Consider the following 22,602-nt stretch of genomic DNA (forward strand, 5'->3'; position numbering starts at 1 on the left):
CAGAAACAACAGTCAGGACCCAAGCCCCCAACCGAATGCGGAGGGAAGCTACCCTCTCGTCTACTGGGTTAAAGTCCAACGTGCAGGCTTTGAGCCAGGAGGCAACAAGAATTGCCACCCCAGCCCGTCACCTCTCATAGCTTGCAACGCCAGAGTGGAAAAGAGTCCAGCCCCTCTCGAGAGAACTGGTTTCAGAGCCCTTGCTGTGCGTCGAATTGAGTCCGACTATACCGAGCCGGAACTTCTCCACCTCGCGCACCAGCCAAGGCTCCTTCCCTCCCTGCGAGGTGACGTTCCACATCCCAAGAGCTAGCTTATGTAGCCGAGGATCGGACCGCCAAGTGCACTGACTTCGGCTTCCACCCAGCTCACACTGCACCTGACCTCTATGACCCCTCCCATGTGTGGTGAGCCCGTTGGAGGGGGGACCCACGTACCCTCTTCGGGCTGAGGGACAGGGGGACAGGCCCGGCCACCAGGCGCTCGCCATCCTGCCCCACCTCCTGGCCTGGCTCCAGAGGGGATCCCCGGTGACCCGCGTCCGGGCGAGGGAAATCTAGGCCTTCGAGTTGTACTTTTCATAGAGGTCTTTGAGCTGCTCTTTGTCCGATCCCTCACCTAGTACCTGTTTATCTTGGGAGACCCTACCAGGGGGCATAGAAGTCCCCGGACAACATAGCTCCTGGGATCATTGGGACACGCAAACTCCTCTTCCGCGATGAGGTGGCAGCTCAGAAAGGAGTATATATATTTCAAATATTTTATATCAAATAAATTGCTGTGGAAACCAAATTGTATCAGTGCCCACCGGCTTTATAAATTTAATTAGGACTCTGGCCCCTGGGTTGTCTTCCAATTAATTTCAAATATCTGACAATTTTGCTGCTGTAATTTAGCTGTCAACTTGTGGACAATGTAAGTAAATCAGGTCATCGACCACAAAAGACTGGTATGACTCAGTCCAGACAATCTTCCCGAGTCATGGCACAATATAAAATGCAACCAAAACAAAATCAATATATATGGTCACACATACTTTGTGGATACTTTGACAAACTTCAACTCACCATTAAAAAAAAAATCTAAATCAAAATTACACCCTTTTAAATCCATTATGATGCATGGTAGAAAAATGCAAAATACTCTGCCCTTATCCATGTTCGGCGCATTTTAACTGTTTGATATTTCTGATTGATTATAATCAGAATTTATTTTCTCTGCAGTTGGCTCTTGGCCCTTTACCAAAATTTGTTTTGCCCAATGCAGCCCCCAAGTCAAAAAGTTTGGACACCTGTGCTGGTCTTTGTTACTTTCCACTTTTTGTTCCTGTGGGAGTAATGTGGAATCAGAATCACAATTAGAAATACTTTAATAATCCCCGAGGAGAAATTTAAGATTTTCAGTACAATCCCATTCAAGATCAGACAAACATTACAGGGAGACATAACAGGATCGCTGACGGGTCTCTAAACTTCCTGTGACCCTTACAAACAAGTTGACAAAGAGGTAAAGGCATTGGGGGTTGAGGAAAAAAAAAACAGTCAAAGCTTGTGCCCCTGGAGAGGGGTCCAGACTGAGGCCAAGGAAAAAAACAACTCATAGCACACATAAGTATGTGTAAGAGGGAAATATCAAAAAACACAAAAGACATTAAAAACATTAAAAGAGCAGAGCTAATGCAACCAGCCACTTCTACACACAGCCACAAAAGTAAAACAACAAAAATAACATATACACTGTGGTGGCCTCTGCGGTGTTCCAGACGATGGTGTGCTGGGGTTGGGGGAGCATGGCCAGAGACAGGAGCAGACCCATCAAAGCAACCAAGAAAGCCAACTCCACCGTCGGCCGTCCACCAACTCTTGTTCAGTGTCCAGTCCGCATTGATTTGCGAGGATGCGTCCAAGGAGACTGAAGTGTTTAATACCTGCTCATTCAGCCAATACACTGTGAAGCTTGTCTGTCCTGGCACTTAGCACCAGCTTCGCAGCCCTGTCTCTTCATTCGCATCTCCTCCAGTCTCTCCAAACGGACTTTGGTGAAAACAAAAGGGAAACATCAGGAACACAAAAGGATGACACAAGAGCACAGAGTTCCTACCAAAAGCAGCCACTAACTACATCAGGGGTGTCAAACTCATTTTAGATGGTGGCCACATGGAGAAAAATCTACTCCCAAGTGGAGTACTGGTGAACTCACGGCACGATAACTTAAAAATAAAGGCAATTTCAGATTGTTTTATTCGATTCAAAATAAATGCTGTTGTTGATTTTTTTACACTTACATATTGCGGTTAATACTATTCCACCTTTATTTGTCGTTATTTATTCTTTCTGAATGATGTGAAATTTATTATCAGTCAAGTCATTGGTGTTAATTTTCAATCAAGATAAAAAAATAGTAATATCAAAATCAAATTACAGGATGTTATTTATGTAGTTTGCTCATTTTCCTTGACTGGTGCACTAACATGCGGTTTATTTGCTTTTATTTTTTTAACATATGTAGCATCATCTACAAAGATACTAATAATTGCTATTGTGACATCTAGTGGACACATCTAGAACAGCTGTTTTTTTCGTCCAAAAATGTTGGCTCATTTTTATACTTAGCAAACTCATCCCGCGGGCTGGGTAAAACCTGTTCACGGGCCTGATCCGGCCCATGGTCCATATGTTTGAAACCCCTGATCTAGCCGCTCTGCCCCTCATCTTTGGAACTCATTACCACCAGACTTCCGTAACTTAGACTCAATATCCCTCTTTAAATCAAGACTCAAAACACACCTATTCCTGACTGCTTATTCATTGTAAATCTTATCGATCTTTGTTGTTGTTGTTTTCATCCAATTAATTGTATTGTTTTGATTGTGACTACATCGACGGCATCTTCGAAAAAATGAAAATGAAAAAAGGTTAAACTTATGTTCTTAATGCTGATCTCAAAAATTATCAGTTTAAAAATAATAATTTGGCCTTTGTTCATTACCAAAAATAAAATCATGACTCATTAAAGACGAAGTACAAATAGGAACTACTTCATTGGACCAATAGTACATTACAATTTATATTGAAATGTGGAAGTTCAAAAAGAAAATGTTTATATATGTTATAACTAACGTTGTGACATTGCTATTTATTGAAATATTCCCTACACTTTGACATAATTTGAAATGGATCGCTTTTATCAGACAAAATATTATTTTCACTTTATTTTGAAAGGAAACACCAGATACGCATGAGTACTTCCAAAGAGGAAATAACGTATTGTTTCAAAATGTAACTTCAATGGACACGGAATATAAGTCGTAGTCTATTTGGGCAACTTATAAATATTTGGTACAAATGTTAAAATGTAATCATTTTCTATTAATCATTTATAATTTTTCAGCGCTCTTCTGCCAACTATAAAACAACAAATGAAGTTAAAGCGCCCTCTAGTGGGTGGGCCGCAGCAATGTCGGTTTACAACCTAAAACGTGCAAATATGTCAACAGAACATCGCGTGTTGTAAATCATAAACATTTGCAAATTAATTGATGGATAAATTGGTTACTCAATCGAAAGAAAGTGATTGTGTTTTTATTATACATTCTTCATTTTGAAAGAAAATACCGGATATGCACAACTGATGACAGTTACAGGCGGAAGTCCGAACATTCTGTCATTATAGTAGTTTGACAATGATCCTCAAACAATGTCACATGAGATTCAGAGTGTTTGCTCTTAAACACAATGACAAGCGCTTTAAAATTGAAGATAGAGTCAACTTTTGTTGTTGTCGGTCGTCCATTTTTTGGACGACGGAGCGTAGTTGTACTTGTGTTGGCTGCTCGTCAACTTTGATGACTTCTTCATCCGACAGTCACCTTGAAAAGCGACAATTTGGACTCCGAGCGATGCACTTGTCTACGCGAGGTAATGTTTAAGCTGTACATTCATGCTCATGGAATACATTTTAGTACATTAATTATTCTCTAGCAATGTTAATTAAACATTCGTAAACATTTGAGTGACGTCCTATGTAAAATGAGTTGTTGGACAATACAGTGGAACATTTTGACTTCGAAAGTATCCTCAAAATCTGCCCAGAACTTTTTCCAACTACTGTATTTTGCTAATAAAACAACAACAACAACAAAAAACAAAGCAAATACTTAACTTCTGGCAGAAGTAGTAGCGAGTAAACAAAAGTCTACAAACTACTAGTCTTTCATATACATCCTTGGACGTGTTGCCCCCGAAGCCTCAGTAGTAATCCCAGTGTTTGATAAAAATATATAAATGTATCAATTTAACAATATAGATAACCCCCAAAATTAATTCATTGTTAGATCAACGTAGGAAAACGTGACGAATACCACGCCAATATCGATCCGATAAATCGATAATCCTTAATCATGACACTGTCAATATTTGTATTGTTGCATTATGTAATGCCATCCATCCATTTTCTACCGCTTATTCCCTGTAGGGGTTGCGGGGGGCGCTGGCGCCTATCTCAGCTACAATCGGGCGGAAGGTGGCGTACACCCTGGACAAGTCGCCACCTCATCGCAGGGCCAACACAGATAGACAACATTCACACTCACATTCACACACTAGGGCCAATTTTGTGTTGCCAATCAACCTATCCCCTAATGTTTTTTTTTAAATTAAATAATATTAATTTCAACTACTGGCCCTGCGATAGGGTGGCGACTTATCCAGGGTGTACCCTGCCTTCCGCCCGATTGTAGCTGAGATAGGCACCAGCTCCCCGCAACCCCAAAGGGAATAAGCGGCAGAAATGGATGGATGGATGGATGGATGAAATGTCAACTAGTGAGCAAATGTCCTGAATAAGAAGATAAGTTATTATTCAAGCAATATTTTTCGGAAGGAATGACTTTGAGGTTTGTTTAAAAATTATTTTAGCCATAAAATAATCTAGTGTTTTCTCTGTTGTTGCATGTGGGAATTGACACATTTATATGGTTACTTTGTGGATTATTTTGTAGTCTTTGCATTATTATTACGAAATCTCGTTGCTATGAAATGTAATTGTGATAACAATATGATAACATTGGCTTGTTGCTCTGTAATATTTTACTTAAGGCTGTCAAAATGAGTTAACTCATATGTTTAATCACAAAAAATAATTGTATTAATCATATAATCAAGGCAGATAAATCACACAATTTATTTTGAGCGCACATGCGCCTTCATACTGAACGAGACGTCGGTGATCAGGTTAAAAATATGTGCAGAGATGAGTAGTTTTTGTACTCATTGATTGATTTCACTTCAAAATAAACCCAGACTGGACTTTATCTAAAATATTTAGCAAGTTTTTCCAAACTAAATTACGTTCAGTTGATTTTACGATGCATATTTTTGCAGTTACTGTAGTATTTTTGTGGTAAAAAAGACTTACTGTCTGAATTGGACCACCACTACTATTGTTAGCACTACTATTACAACTACTACTCCAATTACTAATATTACAACTACTATTACTATATCAACTACTGTGACTGCTACTACTACTACTACTACTACCATTACTCCTATTAGTACTACAACTGCTGCTACTACTATTACTACCAATAATACTGGTACCAACACCCCTGCTACTACTACAAGTACTACTACTACAAGCACTACTATTGCTACTAACATTACCACATCTACTACTGATATTACTTCTACTACCATTATTACTACTATTACTACCACAACTACTACCAATATTACGACTACTACTGCTACTACTACCATGAATGCTACAAGTACTACTTCTACTAGTTCTATTACAAATACTACTAGTACTGTGACCACTACTACTACTAGTAGTAGTTACCAGTAGTAGTAGTAGTAGTAGTAATACTACAACTACATCTTCTACTACAACTACTATTAACTACTGTACTACTACTACAACAACTACTACTATTACTACATAAAAGACTACTACCTACTATTACTCTTAATACAACTACTACTACCTACTATTACTCTTACTACAACTACTACTACCTACTGTACCATTACTATAACTACAAAAACAACAACTAATACTACTGCTGTTACTTAATACTACTACTACTACTATTACAAGTAGTACTACTAAAAATCAGGTGTTGTGCTCCCAAGCTACAAGAACAAGAAAAATATTAGCCCAGATGTTTGGCAGTATTGACACAATAAGGACATAATATTTACACATAATACCTCCTCAAAGTGCTTCTTCCACCACCTTGAAAAAAAAGTTGACACAAACCCAAAGGTTAGCTGACAAAGTACAAACCCCGTTCCCATATGAGCTGTGGAAATTGTGTTAGATGTAAATATAAACGGAATACAATGATTTGCAAATAATTTTCAACGCATATTCAGTTGAATATGCTACAAAGATAACATATTTGATGTTCAAACTGATAAACTTTTTTTTGTTGCAAATAATCATTAACTTTAGAATTTGATGCCAGCAACACGTGACAAAGAAGTTTGGAAAAGTGGCAATAAATACTGATAAAGTTGAGGAATGCTCATTAAACACTTATTTGGAACATCTCACAGGTGTGCAGGCTAATTGGGAACAGGTGGGTGCCATGATTGCGTATAAAAACAGCTTCCCAAAAAATGCTCAGTCTTTCAAAAGAAAGGATGGGGCGAGGTGAGCAAATAGTCAAACAGTTTAAGAACAACGTTTCTCAAAGTGCAATTGCAAGAAATTTTGAGATTTCAACATCTACGGTCCATAATATCATCAAAAGGTTCAGAGAATCTGGAGAAATCACTCCACGTAAGCGGCATGGCCGGAAACCAACATTAAATGACCGTGACCTTCGATCCCTCAGACGGCACTGTATCAAAAACCGACATCAATCTCTTAAGGATATCACCACATGGGCTCAGGAACAGTTCAGAAAACCACTGTCACTAAATACAGTTTGTCGCTACATCTGTAAGTGCAAGTTAAAGCTCTACTATGCAAAGAGAAAGCCATTTATCAACAACATCCAGAAACGCAGCCAGCTTCTCTGGGCCCATGATCATCTAAGATGGACTGATGCAAAGTGGAAAAGTGTTCTGTTGTCTGACAAGTCCACATTTCAGGGGAAGCGAACCATCCAGACTGTTATCGACGCAAATTTGAAAAGCCAGCATCTGTGATGGTATGGTGGTGCATAAGTGTCCAACGTATGGGTAACTTACACATCTGTGAAGGCACCATTAATGCTGAAAGGTAAATACAGGTTTTGGAACAACATATGCTGCCATCTAAGCGCCGTCTTTTTCATGGACGCCCCTGCTTATTTCAGCAAGACAATGCCAAGCCCTATTCAGCACATGTTACAACAGCGTGGCTTTGTAAAAAAAGAGTGCGGGTAGTTTCCTGGCCCGCCTGAAGTCCAGACATGTCTCCCATTGAAAATGTGTGGCGCATTATGAAGCGTAAAATACGACAGCGGAGACCCCGGACTGTTGAACGACTGAAGCTCTACATAAAACAAGAATAGGAAAGAATTCCACTTTCAAAGCTTCAACAATTAGTTTCCTCAGTTCCCAAAAGTTTATTGAGTGTTGTTAAAAGAAAAGGTTATGTAACACAGTGGTGAACATGCGCTTTCCCAACTACTTTGGCACGTGTTGCAGCCATGAAATTCTAAGTTAATTATTATTTGCAAAAAAAATCAAGTTTATGAGTTCGAACATCAAATATATTGTCTTTGTAGTGCATTCAATTGAATATGGGTTGAAAAGGATTTGCAAATCATTGTATTCCGTTTATATTTACATCTAACACAATTTCCAAGCTCATATGGAAACGGGGTTTGTAATCAACAAAGTTAATGTTGAAAAGTGATGACCTGCTTGTTTTTAATTGTGATTTCAGAGCTCACAAATGTCAGCGGCATCCAGTTGGAGGTAAAAAGTGATGTTCCCAAAGGGCGGAAGCTGTTCTTTGATACTCATGCGGTGGTTCGGCTCTTTGAGGAAAATGGTGTGAGCCTTTTTCGTTGTTATTGTTTTTCTACTGTGTTGTCATTTATCTTCTGTTTTCTTTTACAGACTTCAGTACTCAGCAAGCTGAAGTGTTGGTTCAAGTGTTAGTGAAGATGACTAACTCCAACATGGACACCATCTACTCTGACATGGTCACCAAAGTGCAGCAGGTAAGATCTGATTTGTAAGCCTTTATACCGTAGCCTTAGCCTATCACTAGCATTATTAGTATCATTATTATTATTACAGTGGTAGTTCAACTTATTGGTACTTTACGATACTAGGGGTGTCTCCGCTTTTTGTTATGCTTTCAATTGCGAGCATAATTTAACTTACGACTAACTTGCTAGAATTAGCTTATAGACAGAGAGGAAAAAACTTTATCATATTATTATTTATTTATTCCAATGCTTGTAAAACAATGATAAATAAAAAATACCCTTTAATTGTTATTATTGGTATCTCAGGGCATTCTATCCATCGCAACTGGACTGCTTGGTTTGTCTTGGAAGATGTTCGGCTGCTCATCTGAAGAGGCTTCAGTTCATGCTCATATGCTTAGATTGTTTAGCTCTAGTTCAGCGGCTGGTGCCAATACCCTTTATACTCCAAAAACCAGGAGGGTGTGCCTAGACAAGGATGGTTTTGCCGTATCGTAATGACAAAAACAACTGTTTTAATGCAAACAAGCAATCCAAACTGTCAAAGCCAACAACAGTCGTTGAAGTGTAAATTCCCCTCGTTAGCATTGAGGTATTGTGTGGTAGAACGATCGCTGTGTATCGACTACTACCAGTCCAAAATAGTCAGAATTCCCTACATAAGGATTCCATTGAGTTGTAAACAACTACAGAAGATGGCCAGAATGCCATTTGTGACAATTTGGGCTACCTTCTGTGTCACAGAAAGTGACAAGAAGGCCATTTGTGTCCGCCCTGAATCTGGGAGGTCGTGAGTTGAAACCCCGGCCGAGTCATACCAAAGACTACAAAAAAATGGGATTCATTACCTCTCTGCTTGGCACTCAGCATCAAGGGTTGGAGCGCAACGCACGCTGCTGCTCACTGTTCCCCTCACCTCCCAGGGGGTAAACATGGGGATGGGTCAAATGCAGAGGACAAATTTCATCACACCCAGTGTGTGTGTGACAATCATTGGGACTTTGATTTATTTGTGCCAATCCAACTGTGATGCGGTGTGTAAAAAGGCTCACCAGCGTTTGTTCTGTCTGAGAAAACTGTCTCATTTTGATGTTGACAAGACCATCACAATCATGTTTTACCTGTTTTGTCTTTTCTCCCTGGTCCCATGGTTCAGTCACCTGTCACTAAATGACAATAATTCCCTCAATCAAATTGTTAAAATGTCAGGTAAATTAATTGGTAAGTCTCAGTTGTCTCCAGCCACCCTCTACAATAAACACGAAGTGAGGATAGCTTCCTCCATATTAAGTGATGTATCTCATCACCTACACAGCCATTTTCAGCTTCTCCCATCTGGATGGAGGTTTTTAGTCCCAAAAGGCAAACAAAACGGTACAGATGCAGTTTTGTCCCATCTGCCATCCCAGAACTAAATAAGTTGGACTACCTCCTTTTGCCTGTATTTATTGGAGTGTAATTATTTTTTGCTTTTATGGTGTTTCATTTTGGCTTGTCCCAAATTTTATCTGATTGGGATTTTATATTTTTAACATTTTTTATGGGGAACTCTGAGTAAATCTCCCGGGGCAATCAATCTCCCTGTTTTCACCCGGACAACAATATAAAGGGCGTACCATGATGGCATTGTCTTTATCGTCCACTTTTCCACCATACAAACAGTGTGCCCGCCAAGTCACACATTGTATGAGGCTTATGCAGGCCCACAGAAGTGACTGCAAGACATACTTGATCAACAGCCATACAGGTCACACTGAGGGTGGCCATATAAACAACTTTATCACTGTTACAAATATGCGCCACACTGTGAACCCACACCAAACAAAAATGACAAACACATTTTGGGAGAACATCCGCACCGTAACACAATATAAACACAACAGAACGAATACCCAGAATCCTATGCAGCCCTAACTCTTCTGGGCTTCAATAGGGGGCGGGGGTGTATTTTGTAGCCCGGAAGAGTTAGGGCTGCATGGGATTCTGGATATATTTGTTCTGTTGGGTTTATGTTGTGTTTCGGTGCGGATGTTCTCCCGAAATGTGTTATGTCATTCTTGTTTGGTGTGGGTTCACAGTGTGGCGCATATTTGAAACAGTGTTAAAGTTGTTTATGCGGCCACCTTCAGTGTGACCTGTGTGGTTCATGATCAAGTATGTCTTGCAGTCGCTAACTCCACGGTACCCCCTTAATATTATTGTCTGGGTGAAATTTGGGAGAATGATTACCCGTGGTGGGGCACTACAAATTAGGAGTCTCGGAAAAATCGAGGGTACGCAAGTACGACGCTGTATAGCGCCATTCATATAAAACTTGCGGGCCGCACTAACATAAAATTTTCACATCAAGGTGCGGGCCGCAAAATAACGTCTCGCGGGCTGCGTGTTTGAGACCCCTGTATTAGGATAAATAATTATATTATTTAATTGATGTCTTAAAATAAATAACACTACTTGATTGTCTTAATAAAAATAACATTATTATTTTTTGTCTTCGATTAAATAATATGTAATTGTTGTCCTAGGATAAATAATGAAATTCTTTAGTTCTTGTCGTAGAATAAGTAATGGTATTTGTTTGTTGTCTTAAGATAAATAGTGATATTATTTAATTGTTGTCTTCAGGAAATTATGTTGCAGCGTGTAATGTCTCAGATAGCTGCTTTAAAGAAAGATATGATCATCCTGGAGAAGAGCGAGTTCTCCACATTACTGTCAGAGAATGAGGTAAATATGATTTTTGTCCTGAAAAGTGAAGTTAAGAACCTTCATATACTATGTAAAATTAGATTTAATCACACTTTATTAGTTATTGTGTTAAATGAACAATGACATACTGCAATATCAATGTAATCATAAACAATACAACTGCAACAGATCTAACTTGAGTTGCCGGACTTGCCTCGTCGTCTATTTTGCATATTTGGCCATGACCCTTTTGCATGTAAATTTGAAGAGGAATAACTTTGTGACAAAAAGTCAGTCAAAGACATAAATATTTTTACAACCACAAATAAACTGTCTTCTGTTAATACTTTTTCTACTTTTTTATGTCACAAACTCCACTGATTTTAGAGGGGTTAAAGAGCCACAGAAGCACCCGCTGCTCATTAAAAAGAGCAATACATGTTTTTCCTGTCAGTGTCTTATTCAAAACACCCACAATGTTTGATTGATACTGTTTTTCATCAAACATTATTATTTTACACTAACACCTATTTGCCATAAGATGTAAAAGTGAAACAAAAACATAACTTTCTTTATACCAGTGTTTTTCGACCACTGTGCATACAGTCTGGTGTGCCGTTTATAGAGTTAAAAATATTTTTTGCACACAAATAATTGTAATCTGTAAATAATGTGTTGTTGAGTGTCTGTACTTTCTATAACGCTGCAAAGTATTCATGTTATACTCTTCCATATCAGTAGGTGGCAGCAGGTAGCTAAATACTTTCTAGATGTCGGGAACAGGAGGCAGTGTGCTGGTAAAAAGGTATCTAATGATTAAACCAAAAAATTGACAGAAGACGAGTGCCCCTAAGAAAAGGCATTGAATCTTAGACATGGCTATGCAAAACAAAACTAAAACTGAACTGGCTGCAAATTAAACAAAACACAAAATGCTGGACGACAGCAAAGACTTACGGCGTGTGAAGCAGAGACGGCGTCCACAAAGTACATCCGAACATGACATGACAATCGACAAAGGAGAAAAGCGGCCGCACATCTTAAATTGTCTTGGCTGCGAAAAAAAAGCAGGTGTGGAGAATAGCGCTACAGGAAGACATGAAACTGCAACAGGAAAATACCAACAAACAGGAAAAAACACTGAAATAGGAGTGCAAGACAAGGACTAAAACACTACACACGGAAAAACACCAAAAACCTCCAGATAATTCAAGGCGTGATGTGACAGGTTGTGACAGTACACTTACTTAGTGACGAATGCTTGGTTATGGTTTGGATTCATATCAAACAATTGTGAGAACGACTTTTTATTGTTGATATCGGCTACTGAGTTTCGTTTCTTAATGATTTCTGCTTGTGGTTTACCTCAGAATTTTTTCAATGAAAACAATGTGTCTCAGCTCAAAAAAGGTTGAAAAACACTGCTTTATACTTCCAGCAAATAGAAAACCAACTTGAACACAAGTATAAACATTTTGTCATACTACAACAATGAAATACCACAAGACACTTTTCACACTCTCTTAGATTTAGTCACATAAAATCTTCACCAAATGTGTCGCATTTCGCGAAAAAGAAATTGTTTACTGTACATGTGTTCATGACAAGCTAACATCACATCTATTTGTGACAGGTTACAAAATAAGAGCTGTGCATCACATAATACCAACTAAAAACTATATTGCTTTCACTATTTTCATTACCAAATTGTGGAAAATTAATAATATTACAGTATTAATAGATCACAACAACACAGATCAAATGACTGAAGCGTTTGAATATTTACCTTCCAGAAGCTGAAGCTCGAGTTATGGCAGCTTAAAGTCCAACTAGCTGTAAGTAAAACAATATTTATTCTGATGTTCAGATCTTCATAAATAATAATAAACATTATAGTAGTATTATTGTCATGATGTAAGATCCTTTTCTATTTCAGGATGTGATGAATAAAATCCGCTCAGACACTCTTTTGGACATGAACTTGGAGAAGAGTCGTGTGAAAGAACTGGTCAATTGTTGGTTGTATAATGAATTGAGTGTAAAATAAAAGATGCTAATCATTGTTTTTTATTTTCAGAAAGTAGATCATGAGAGGAAACTTTTGGAAACTCGTACTGATATTCTAGAAATGGTTTGTACATGTTATTAATAACAATGTTTTGGTATAATTTTTTCATACCTCATAGAGCAACCTTGTACTGTATATCTGCTACCAAACTGCATTCTTGTTACTGTAATATAAATATTCTGATAATAGTCTCATAATTAAAAACATCCAAAATCACAAAACACAATACTGCTGCTGCTTATTCAAATACTGCTTTTGATTGATATATATTTTTTAATGCTATCACACAACCAGCAAAACTGGTAAAAGACTCACCATAAATTTCATAAAGTCAAATTTTAATAGTTGAAATGTGAAACTTAAAACTACAAAAAAGTTGTTGTAATTTAAGTGTAAAACTAGTTGAGCACTCTGAGAGAGCCAGATAATCAGCTACAGTGGGGCAAAAAAGTATTTAGTCAGCCACCGATTGTGCAAGTTCTCCCACCTAAAATGATGACAGAGGTCTGTAATTTTCATCAAAGGTATACTTCAACTGTGAGAGACAGAATGTGAAAAAAAAATCCAGGAATTCACATTGTAGGAATTTTAAATAATTTATTTGTATATTATGGCGGAAAATAAGTATTTGGTCAACCATTCAAAGCTCTCACTGATGGAAGGAGGTTTTGGCTCAAAATCTCACGATGCATGGCCCCATTAATTCTTTCCTTAACACGGATCAATCATCCTGTCCCCTTAGCAGAAAAACAGCCCCAAAGCATGATGTTTCCACCCCCATGCTTCACAGTAGGTTTTGTGTTCTTGGGATGCAACTCAGTATTCTTCTTCCTCTAAACACGACAAGTTGAGTTTATACCAACATGGATACATGGATGATGCAGCAGAGGATTGGGAGAATGTCATGTGGTCAGATGAAACCAAAATATAACTTTTTGGTAGCTTTGAATGGTTGACCAAATACTTATTTTCCACCATAATTTACAAATAAAATATTTAAAATTCCTACAATGTGAATTCCTGGATTTTTTTTTACATTCTGCCTCTCACAGTTGGAGTGTACCTATGATGAAAATTACAGACTTCTGTCATCATTTTAAATGGGAGAACTTGCACAATCCGTGGCTAACTAGATACTTTTTTGCCTCACTGTAATAGTAAAAAACTCTTTAAAAAAAATCCTTAATCCTGACGCTAATCCAGTCATTACCAAAATCGAATCACTTCCATATACCTTTTTCCATTTCCAACATTTCCTAAAAGTTTGAACAAAATCCAGGCATAGCTTTTGGAGTTTTGTTGCTAACTGTAAAACCTAGCAAATACTTAACCCCCTGGCAGAGATAAAGATACCCCACACTCAATGTTGGCCTGTACTTAACTGACACAGCAAACAAATCAAACATAAATATAACTTAAAGGTGAACTGCACTTTTTTTAGAAATGTTGCCAATCATTCATAAACATTATGAAAGACATGACGACGTGCTAAATGGTAAAGAAATGCGATCAAGGGTCGCTTATAAAGGAAAAGAGGAAAATCATAGTAGATCCCCTTCAGCATACACTTACTGTAATAGCAATTGAAAATGTAGAATAAAACACAGTACGGTACTCCCAAATTCAACATACATTAAACGTCGCCCTGTTTGTTTTTCTTCTTAGACTTCTGAACAAGATCGTCACCTGACTCAGACCAACATGAAAATAGACACTGAAGTTGCAGGTTTGAAAACCATGTTGGAGTCGCACAAACTGGACACCATCAAATATCTTGCAGGTAAAAATTATTTTAATAAATACTCTTTTTTTCCCTGCAAATTCAAATTTAGTGACATAAAATTTATGTGAGGACACTTTGATATATTTTGTGCATTTGAGATACTTAAATCAATCAATAAAATTCACTCAATACTACAACATGAACATCTTAATGTTGGGTTTTAGATTACACAGAAAATCTAATAATATATGTTCACTAATCAGCTTATTTTACTTTTACATTATGTTAAAAAAACAAGCTTTGTCTATTGTCTAACTGTACTTTTTTCTAAATGTTGCTTATCATTCACAATCATTTTGTAAGACAAGAACACCTTCTGGTTCTTGTTTATGCATTTTAAAAGTCCTTTTACAATGTAGCCCATTAGAGTCGCTCTATTCTCCCTTTTAAAGCGCTTAAAAACATCCAAATACCCCCATTAAGGTTTTATATGCATGCTGTCAGTATATATGTAATGTAGTTACAGACACAGTTATAATAACATTTAATATTTACGTATTTTGCTCATTATAAGCATATGCGGCGCATTCATTTAAAAAACGCATTCCAACATTCGCTTTTTTTTTTAACAACATCACTGATTACTGCTCACTGTAGACTTCATGAGAACCAACAAACATAAAACATTACTTACTGTACAATATCTGCTGTCATTAGAATTATGACTGTTAGGATATTTATACATTCCCATTTAGATAAAGAATGACTCATAATCAGGACTTCCAAGTTTCAGAAAATGACAAGAGTGAGACTTTAGTGGCAGAATGCATTTAAAAAATGTAGCTTTTTTTTAACACTGATTTGGCCTGTTTTAACACTGTGGCCTTGTGATGCTAGTCTTAATTAAGCAGAAATTACAAATAAAATAATCTCCACTGTTTTTTCTGCTAGCTCTTCTGTCTCATACTCTTGTCTCTGAGTTCTCAATTTGTATTTTTTCTACACTCTTTCCTCACTGTAATCAGTCTTATCTGATCCCTCATGATCTTCCAGTGTTGCCAACTCCTTATTAAGGAAAGTAGCTATTGACTGTCATAAAATTAGCTTGAAGTTGATAGATGACACCTTTTCCTCATTTGCATAACTGATTCCAAGGGACGCTGTAGGACATAGAGCAGACCCGGGCAAATTAAGGCCCGTTAAGCTTTTCAATCTGGCCCGCCGGACATTGCCAAATAATTTTTTTAGATCTTTAAGATGGAAATTGTAGCTGCCATTATGATGTGCAGTGATGTTTTCAAATGACCATAAGTCTTGTACTATACAACATATTTCAATGGTTGGAATCTGCTTTTGTGCATGATATTTTAGTGACTAGTGTTGTCCTGATACCAATATTATTTTGATACTTTTCGGTACTTTTTGATTATTTTCTAAATAAAGGGGACCAGAAAAATTTGCATTATTGGCTTTTTTTTTAACAAAAATTTTTAGGGTGTGGCGGACCGGTACTTTTCAGAGGCGGTACGGTACTGAATATGATTCATTAGTATTGCGGTACTGTACTAATACCCGTATACCGTACAACCCTACTAGTTATTATGGTAATCTACGTCACAGAAGGTCAGACGAGGCACCAAGCAGTGTGGGTGGGGAGCGTTTCCACAGAGTGTTTCCAGAACGGCCAGCCTGAAATGTAGGTGTCAGGGACAGACGTGGAAGGGGATTTTTACGAGAAAGTTCTAAAGCTTAGGGATGTATCACATATATCAGATTGTAGATGTTTTTTTTTTTTTTTACCCTTCACGTTCATATTTTGCTTTGTTTGTTGCATTTTTCTTGCATTTGGCTTGATTGTAAAATATGTCGATTGAGAGGGGTTGTGACATCCATATTTTCTCAATATTCAGGGTTTTATCGTTCATAGATAAAATAAAAATTCCATTCCGTTTTTAAGGCGGTAAATTGTCAAAACATTTTTAGCATTCAATCAGACTTTATTGTAAGGTTTTGTATTAGTTTTCCTAAAAATAGATATACCGGCCCCCAGACACATTTTTTCTCTAAATTTGGCCCCCGAGTCAAAATAATTGCCCAGGCCTAACATAGAGGAAGACAAAAATTGGGTTAAAGAAATGAAAATTATGATTAAAACTTCAAATTTCTTATATTCTGTGTATTCCTAATTTAATTGTATTTTCTTTGTTATACATTGTTAAATATTAGAGGATCAAATTTGATCAAAAGACTAAACATCATTAGAATGGTCAAACAATTTGCCTTTACATTGAAGCTATATATCTGATGTATGACAAAGTTGATCTATTTACCAAGTTTGCAAATAAATACATATGATCAAAATGGTATCAATCTCACAGAGATTCTCGAGCCATTTTGAGAAGATATCGAGCAAACCAGTCACGTGATCCGTGATATGGAGGGGAAAAACACTGATCCCTTCCCCCATCAACAACAATGCAAATCAGATAAATAGATAGTGCTTTATTGATTCCTTCAGGAGAGTTCCTTCAGGAAAATTAAAATTCCAGCAGCAGTGTACGGAGTTGAGATCAATTTAAAAAAAAAAAGTAAAAAGTAAATAATGGGGGTTTAAAAGGAAACAAAATAGAGAAATATTACTAAAAGAATAAAAACAATGGGAATAACAATATAACAGTAAAATAAGAATATAACAAGACAAAGTAGGCATCATGCAGACTTTGTGAGACCCAACAATTACTTTGGCACAAATGATGATCCAGAACCTTATAACTTTTATCCTTAATCTAAGTAGGGAGCGCTACAAGTTTGAGAAGCTGTGCTTAACAGATCCAGCTTTAGTGAAACACTATAGCAATATGTAGCAATATTGCTAAATGCTAAATAAGGAATACAAACTACAAACATAATAAAATAATCACTTACTGTACAATGTCTGCTCTCACTGTAATGACGACTGATAGGATGTTCATATCTTCCCGTTTCCATGAAGAATTAGTAATAATTCACATAAGAGGCCTGATTTATAATCTACAATGACGTAGACGACGCTTCACGGTGGGAGAGGGGTTAGTGCGTCTGCCTCACAATACGAAGGTCCTGCAGTCCTGGGTTCAAATCCAGGCTCGGGATCTTTCTGTGTGGAGTTTGCATGTTCTCCCCGTGAATGCGTGGGTTCCCTCCGGGTGCTCCGGCTTCCTCCCACTTCCAAAGACATGCACCTGGGGATAGTTTGATTGGCAACACTAAATTGGCCCTAGTGTGTGAATGTGAGTGTGAATGTTGTCTGTCTATCTGTGTTGGCCCTGTGATGAGGTGGCGACTTGTCCAGGGTGTACCCCGCCTTCCGCCCGATTGTAGCTGAGATAGGCTCCAGCGACCCCCGTGACCCCAAAAGGGAATAAGCAGTAGAAAATGGATGGATGGAATGACGTAGTCGAGCCGAGACGGTGGAGACGCGATGCAGCAGCAGCAGGTAACCGGACGGCTCAGGGTACAGGAGCATAAGCTATTGTTAACAACACTCAATAAACATTTGGGAACTGAGGAAACTAATTATTGAAGCTTTGAAAGTGGAATTATTTCCCATTCTTGTTTTATGTAGAGCTTCAGTCGTTCAACAGTTCGGGGTCTCCGCTGTCATAATGCGCCACACATTTTCAATGGGAGACAGGTCTGGACTGCAGGCGGGCCAGGAAAGTACCCGCATTCTTTTTTTACGAAGCCACGCTGTTGTAACACGTGCTGAATGTGGCTTGGCATTGTCTTGCTGAAATAAACAAGGGCGTCCATAAAAAAGACGGCGCTTAGATGGCAGCATGTGTTGTTCCAAAACCTGTATGTACCTTTCAGCATTAATGGTGCCTTCACAGATGTGTAAGTTACCCATGCCTTGGGTACTAATGCACCCCCATACTATCACAGATGCTGGCTTTTGAACTTTGCATCGATAACAGTCTGGATGGTTCGCTTCCCCTTGGGTCCGGATGACACGATGTCGAATATTTCCAAAAACAATTTGAAATGTGGACTCGTCAGACCACAGAACACTTTTCCACTTTGCATCAGTCCATCTTAGATCATCTTGGGCCCAGAGAAGCCAGTGGCGTTTCTGGATGTTGTTGTGGGAAGTTCCAAATAAGTGTTTGATGAGCATTCCTCAACTTTATCAGTATTTATTGCCACCCTTCCCAACTTCTTTGTCACGTGTTGCTGGCATCAAATTCTAAAGTTAATGATTATTTGCATTAAAAAAAAACGTTTATCAGTTTGAACATCAAATATGGTATATGGTAAATGGGTTGTACTTGTAAAGCGCTTTTCTACCCCTTTTTAAGGAGCCCAAAGCGCTTTAACAGTATTTCCACATTCGCCCATTCACACACACATTCACAAATATCTTGTCTTTGTAGCATATTCAACTGAATATGGGTTGAAAATGTTTTGCAAATCATTGTATATTGTTTATATTTACATCCAACACAATTTCCCAACTCATATGGAAACGTGGTTTGTATGATCATTTATTTATTAGAGCACTTTAAGTTCCATGTTGACAACATAGCCATGTGGCACCAGGTTTTACTCATAAGATTGCCCAAGTTACGTCCAGTGTCTTCAGAATAGCAAAACGCCACTTGGAAATCTGCAAATTAGGGGTCTAGACACACCCAAAAATAAAATTGAGCATTCCAACATATTTCTAATTGTCAAAACACATGAAAGAGACACCAAGTTTAAATTTGTAGCTCATCTGTTTCAAATGTTAGAGACACAAGCTATTACAAGTGGCGGCCATATTTGATTGGCCGCTATGGCGACCCCAAAGGTCACCGCTGCGGGCGCCCTAGCCAAATCATTTAAGTAGGCACGGAGCTACACCTGTGCCAAATTTGGTGCTTTTAGACAAAAGTCTACGAAAATATCCCTGAGGGCCTCCACTAATTTAGAAAGAAATTCACCAACATGTCAACATTGCGCTGAGGTGTGTGTGAAAGATAGAGACGTCAAGACCTCTCCCGTCCAGAGGCAAAACCTAGTAACTCACTTCTAGCTGATTTTGAGAAAACAAAGGAAAACCAATCTATCTTGATGCTGTCTTACAAAGATCTACAAAGTCATCAAATGTTTGGATGTTTTCTTGAACTTTCATTTTCTTGCCGATTGAGCCATGGATTGAATCTTCTCTCATGAACGTGTGCCCTTTCTCCAGATAATTTATTACAATCTCGGGTGGGCCACATTCTGTGTTTGCACATTGGGCAAGAGCCGTGTACCGAGTCCAGTTTTTATTTTGACCTCCACAGTTATCTGCCCAAAAGAGTATGCAAGGGGAAGAATCAAGAACAATACATTTAATGAAGGTGCTTGCAACGTCCTGGGCCAATCTTCCAAATATCCCCTCGTGCCATAATATCACATAATCAGGTTGACTGTCGGCCCCCGTTCGTGCAAATGTCTCATTAAAGACAATAAGGCGACTGACAAAGAAGCTCTGATTGGTCCCTTGAGATACTAGGTTTTTCTGTTGTATCTTATGTGTTATGTGGTAGTTGCTAGGTCCTGCCATGCGCGTAACAGCTTACTTACGGAACAAATTACAATATCGCATACACTAATGTGAAGCATATCACCTAGGAACTCCAAAATTATTATCAGCTCAGTTTTGACCAAAATTGAGTTACTGGGTTTTGCCTTTGGACGGGAGACCTCCCTTAAATTGCTGTTGACTGGTTTACATTGCATGGTGTCTTTCGAGGTTGGTTAGATTTAGGCACATCCATCCATCCATTTTTCTACCGTTTGTCCCTTCTGGGGTCGCAGGGGGTCGCTGGAGCCTATTTCAGCTACAATCGGGCGGAAGGCGGGGTACACCCCAGACAAGTCGCCACCCTCCGCAGAGATTTAGGCACAATAACTTCTAAATTGTTCTTGCCGTGGTTATTTCTGTCAGTCATTTAGAGTTGCTTGAACTACGACAACCCGCCAGAAAATGTGTTATTATTATGAACAAAATAAATAGATTAGTGAATGGGAAAATATAAGCGTGACAAATGTCAAGTGTGGCGTGAAAATAATCCTCGTGAACAAAAAGGGAGGGTGGAACCAAGCATCTTTTCATGTTTTTTTCGCCATTGCTGGCTTTAAATTGGCTGTCAAAGTATGCCAACTTGTAGGATTATGTCCTCATCTTTCCACTATCAAGGTGAGAGACATTATTTATGATCTACAATAAACTTTCACAAGCTATGAGGTAAGAAAACAGCTCACCAGCAGATGATGTCAAGATAGTTAGCTCTCTCTGATCATGGTGCTGCTATACATAGTTTGTCTGCATCAGCGGTTTTATTAACAATATCACTAATACTTGGTTAAAATTCAGGTCACAAAATGTAAATAGAGTATTTAGTTTTTGGATGGTTATTTAGAGGGCTTTATAGGCGAACTACAGGACCTCCCGTTGGCTCCATTATAAGTGGACTTTTATTTATGTTTATTTACAAGTAAGAATGCATTTGATAAAAATACATCCCTGGTCTTGTCTCTAATAAGGATTGTGAACGATAGGCATAATACCCCCCAAAAAGTGCAGTTCCCAACTACTGAATTATAATAATTACATTTACTGCAGACGCTGTGTTGTTAAAATATTGTAAAGTTAATATGATTTATTTTCTTCTTTTACAGGTTCAGTGTTCACTTGTCTTACTGTGGTTTTAGGTTTCTATCGTATTTGGATGTAAACGTACATTCATCTTTTATCACAGAATCATTTTGTAAACAACATTTTAATCTTTCATAACTGTTGTCTTCTTTGAAGGTTTTTGGAGGTAAATTTGAATTTAATGTACTGGAAAAAATTACAGTTTTACTTTGGACATGTATAAATATATTATACTGTAATAAAAAATATACATTCATCTCGTGTTGGTTTTGTATTCTTAACATATTTCATATTTTCAGTAACATTATTTGAACAGAGACTTGAATTAAAAATTATAAATGGATTTGCATTTGATACCAAAACAAAAAGTGATTACTTAGCGTTGTTGGCGAATACAGAATTCGGCAGGTTTGAATCTCAGGAGAGATTTTAGTCCACTCCTTTTTACAGGTACTATAGGATAGGACGAGGATGGCTGGAAGCACCTGGAGAAAGAATTTAACTCCATGAAAAAGTACTGCTCCACCATGCCACGGTGGAGAGCATCTGTTCCTTAAACTTGAGGGTTCCAGGTTCGCTCCCCACCTCTTGCCATCCAAATCACTGCCGTTGTGTCCTTGAGCAGGACACTTTACCCTTGCCTCCAGTGCCGCTCACACAGGTGAATGAATAATGGGTGGTGGTGAGAGCAAACTGGTAGCCACGCTTCCGTCAGTCTACCCCAAGGCAGCTGTGGCTGCAAAGGTAGCTTAGCACCACCAGGTAAGAATGTGAAGTGAATTAATGATGGGTTCTGGCTTCTCTGCGAGCGCTTTGAGTGTCTAATAGAAAGGTGCTATACAAATCTAATCCATTATCATTATGGCATGAATAATGTAAAAAAATGTCCAAGCAAAAATAAACCAAAACACATTTATCATGTTATTGCTTAAACATAATGCATACATTCCATTATTGATTGAAGACGTTTTCTATTTATAAAGTATTTATTCTTTTCTTTGCTATATGTCAGGGGTAGGCAACCTATGGCTCTTGAGCCAGATGTGGCTCTTGATGACCGCATCTGGCTCTCAAATAAATCTTAGCTGATGTTGCTAAACACAATAAGTTACTAATAATTCCGCTGGTAATCACAGTGTTAAAAAAAAACGTTCAAAATATAAACATTCTCGTGCATTTTAATCCATCCATCCGTTTCTATCGCACCTGTTCAAGAAGTCGCATTAATGGTCAAAAGTATTTTATTTATTATTGGTTACCTTCATTATAACAATGTTATTGAAAAGAATAAGAGATGCACGCATTTA

The 22,602-nt window shown here is 38.1% G+C and overlaps 1 protein-coding gene across 2 annotated transcripts; it reads left to right on the forward strand.

Annotated features, from left to right (window-relative positions):
* Window positions 1-3,637: 3,637 nt before the first annotated feature.
* Window positions 3,638-21,551, forward strand: mcur1 (mitochondrial calcium uniporter regulator 1). 2 transcript variants are annotated; one of them, XM_061922131.1, is made up of 9 exons: window positions 3,639-3,917; window positions 7,882-7,989; window positions 8,058-8,161; window positions 10,778-10,879; window positions 12,634-12,675; window positions 12,777-12,848; window positions 12,918-12,971; window positions 14,574-14,688; window positions 21,319-21,551. In XM_061922131.1, the coding sequence occupies exons 1-9, from the start codon at window positions 3,683-3,685 to the stop codon at window positions 21,372-21,374; spliced, it is 888 nt and encodes a 295-aa protein (XP_061778115.1). In that variant the 5' UTR covers window positions 3,639-3,682; the 3' UTR covers window positions 21,375-21,551. The 2 variants fall into 2 exon arrangements, with proteins under 2 accessions (XP_061778116.1, XP_061778115.1); XM_061922132.1 differs by lacking the exon at window positions 10,778-10,879 and having other exon boundaries at window positions 3,638-3,917.
* Window positions 21,552-22,602: the final 1,051 nt, after the last annotated feature.

This window comes from Nerophis ophidion, linkage group LG15 (assembly GCF_033978795.1).
Source record: "Nerophis ophidion isolate RoL-2023_Sa linkage group LG15, RoL_Noph_v1.0, whole genome shotgun sequence".
Lineage (NCBI taxonomy): Eukaryota > Metazoa > Chordata > Actinopteri > Syngnathiformes > Syngnathidae > Nerophis > Nerophis ophidion.

What these genes read in the sequence shown, in the direction of transcription:
- mcur1 (XM_061922131.1), top strand. Translation starts at nt 3,683, where the DNA reads ATGATCCTCAAACAATGTCACATGAGATTCAGAGTGTTTGCTCTTAAA. An exon ending in CATTACTGTCAGAGAATGAG is followed by an intron (nt 10,880 to 12,633) that starts GTAAATATGATT and finishes TTTACCTTCCAG; the next exon opens with AAGCTGAAGCTCGAGTTATG. An exon ending in CACCATCAAATATCTTGCAG is followed by an intron (nt 14,689 to 21,318) that starts GTAAAAATTATT and finishes CTTCTTTTACAG; the next exon opens with GTTCAGTGTTCACTTGTCTT.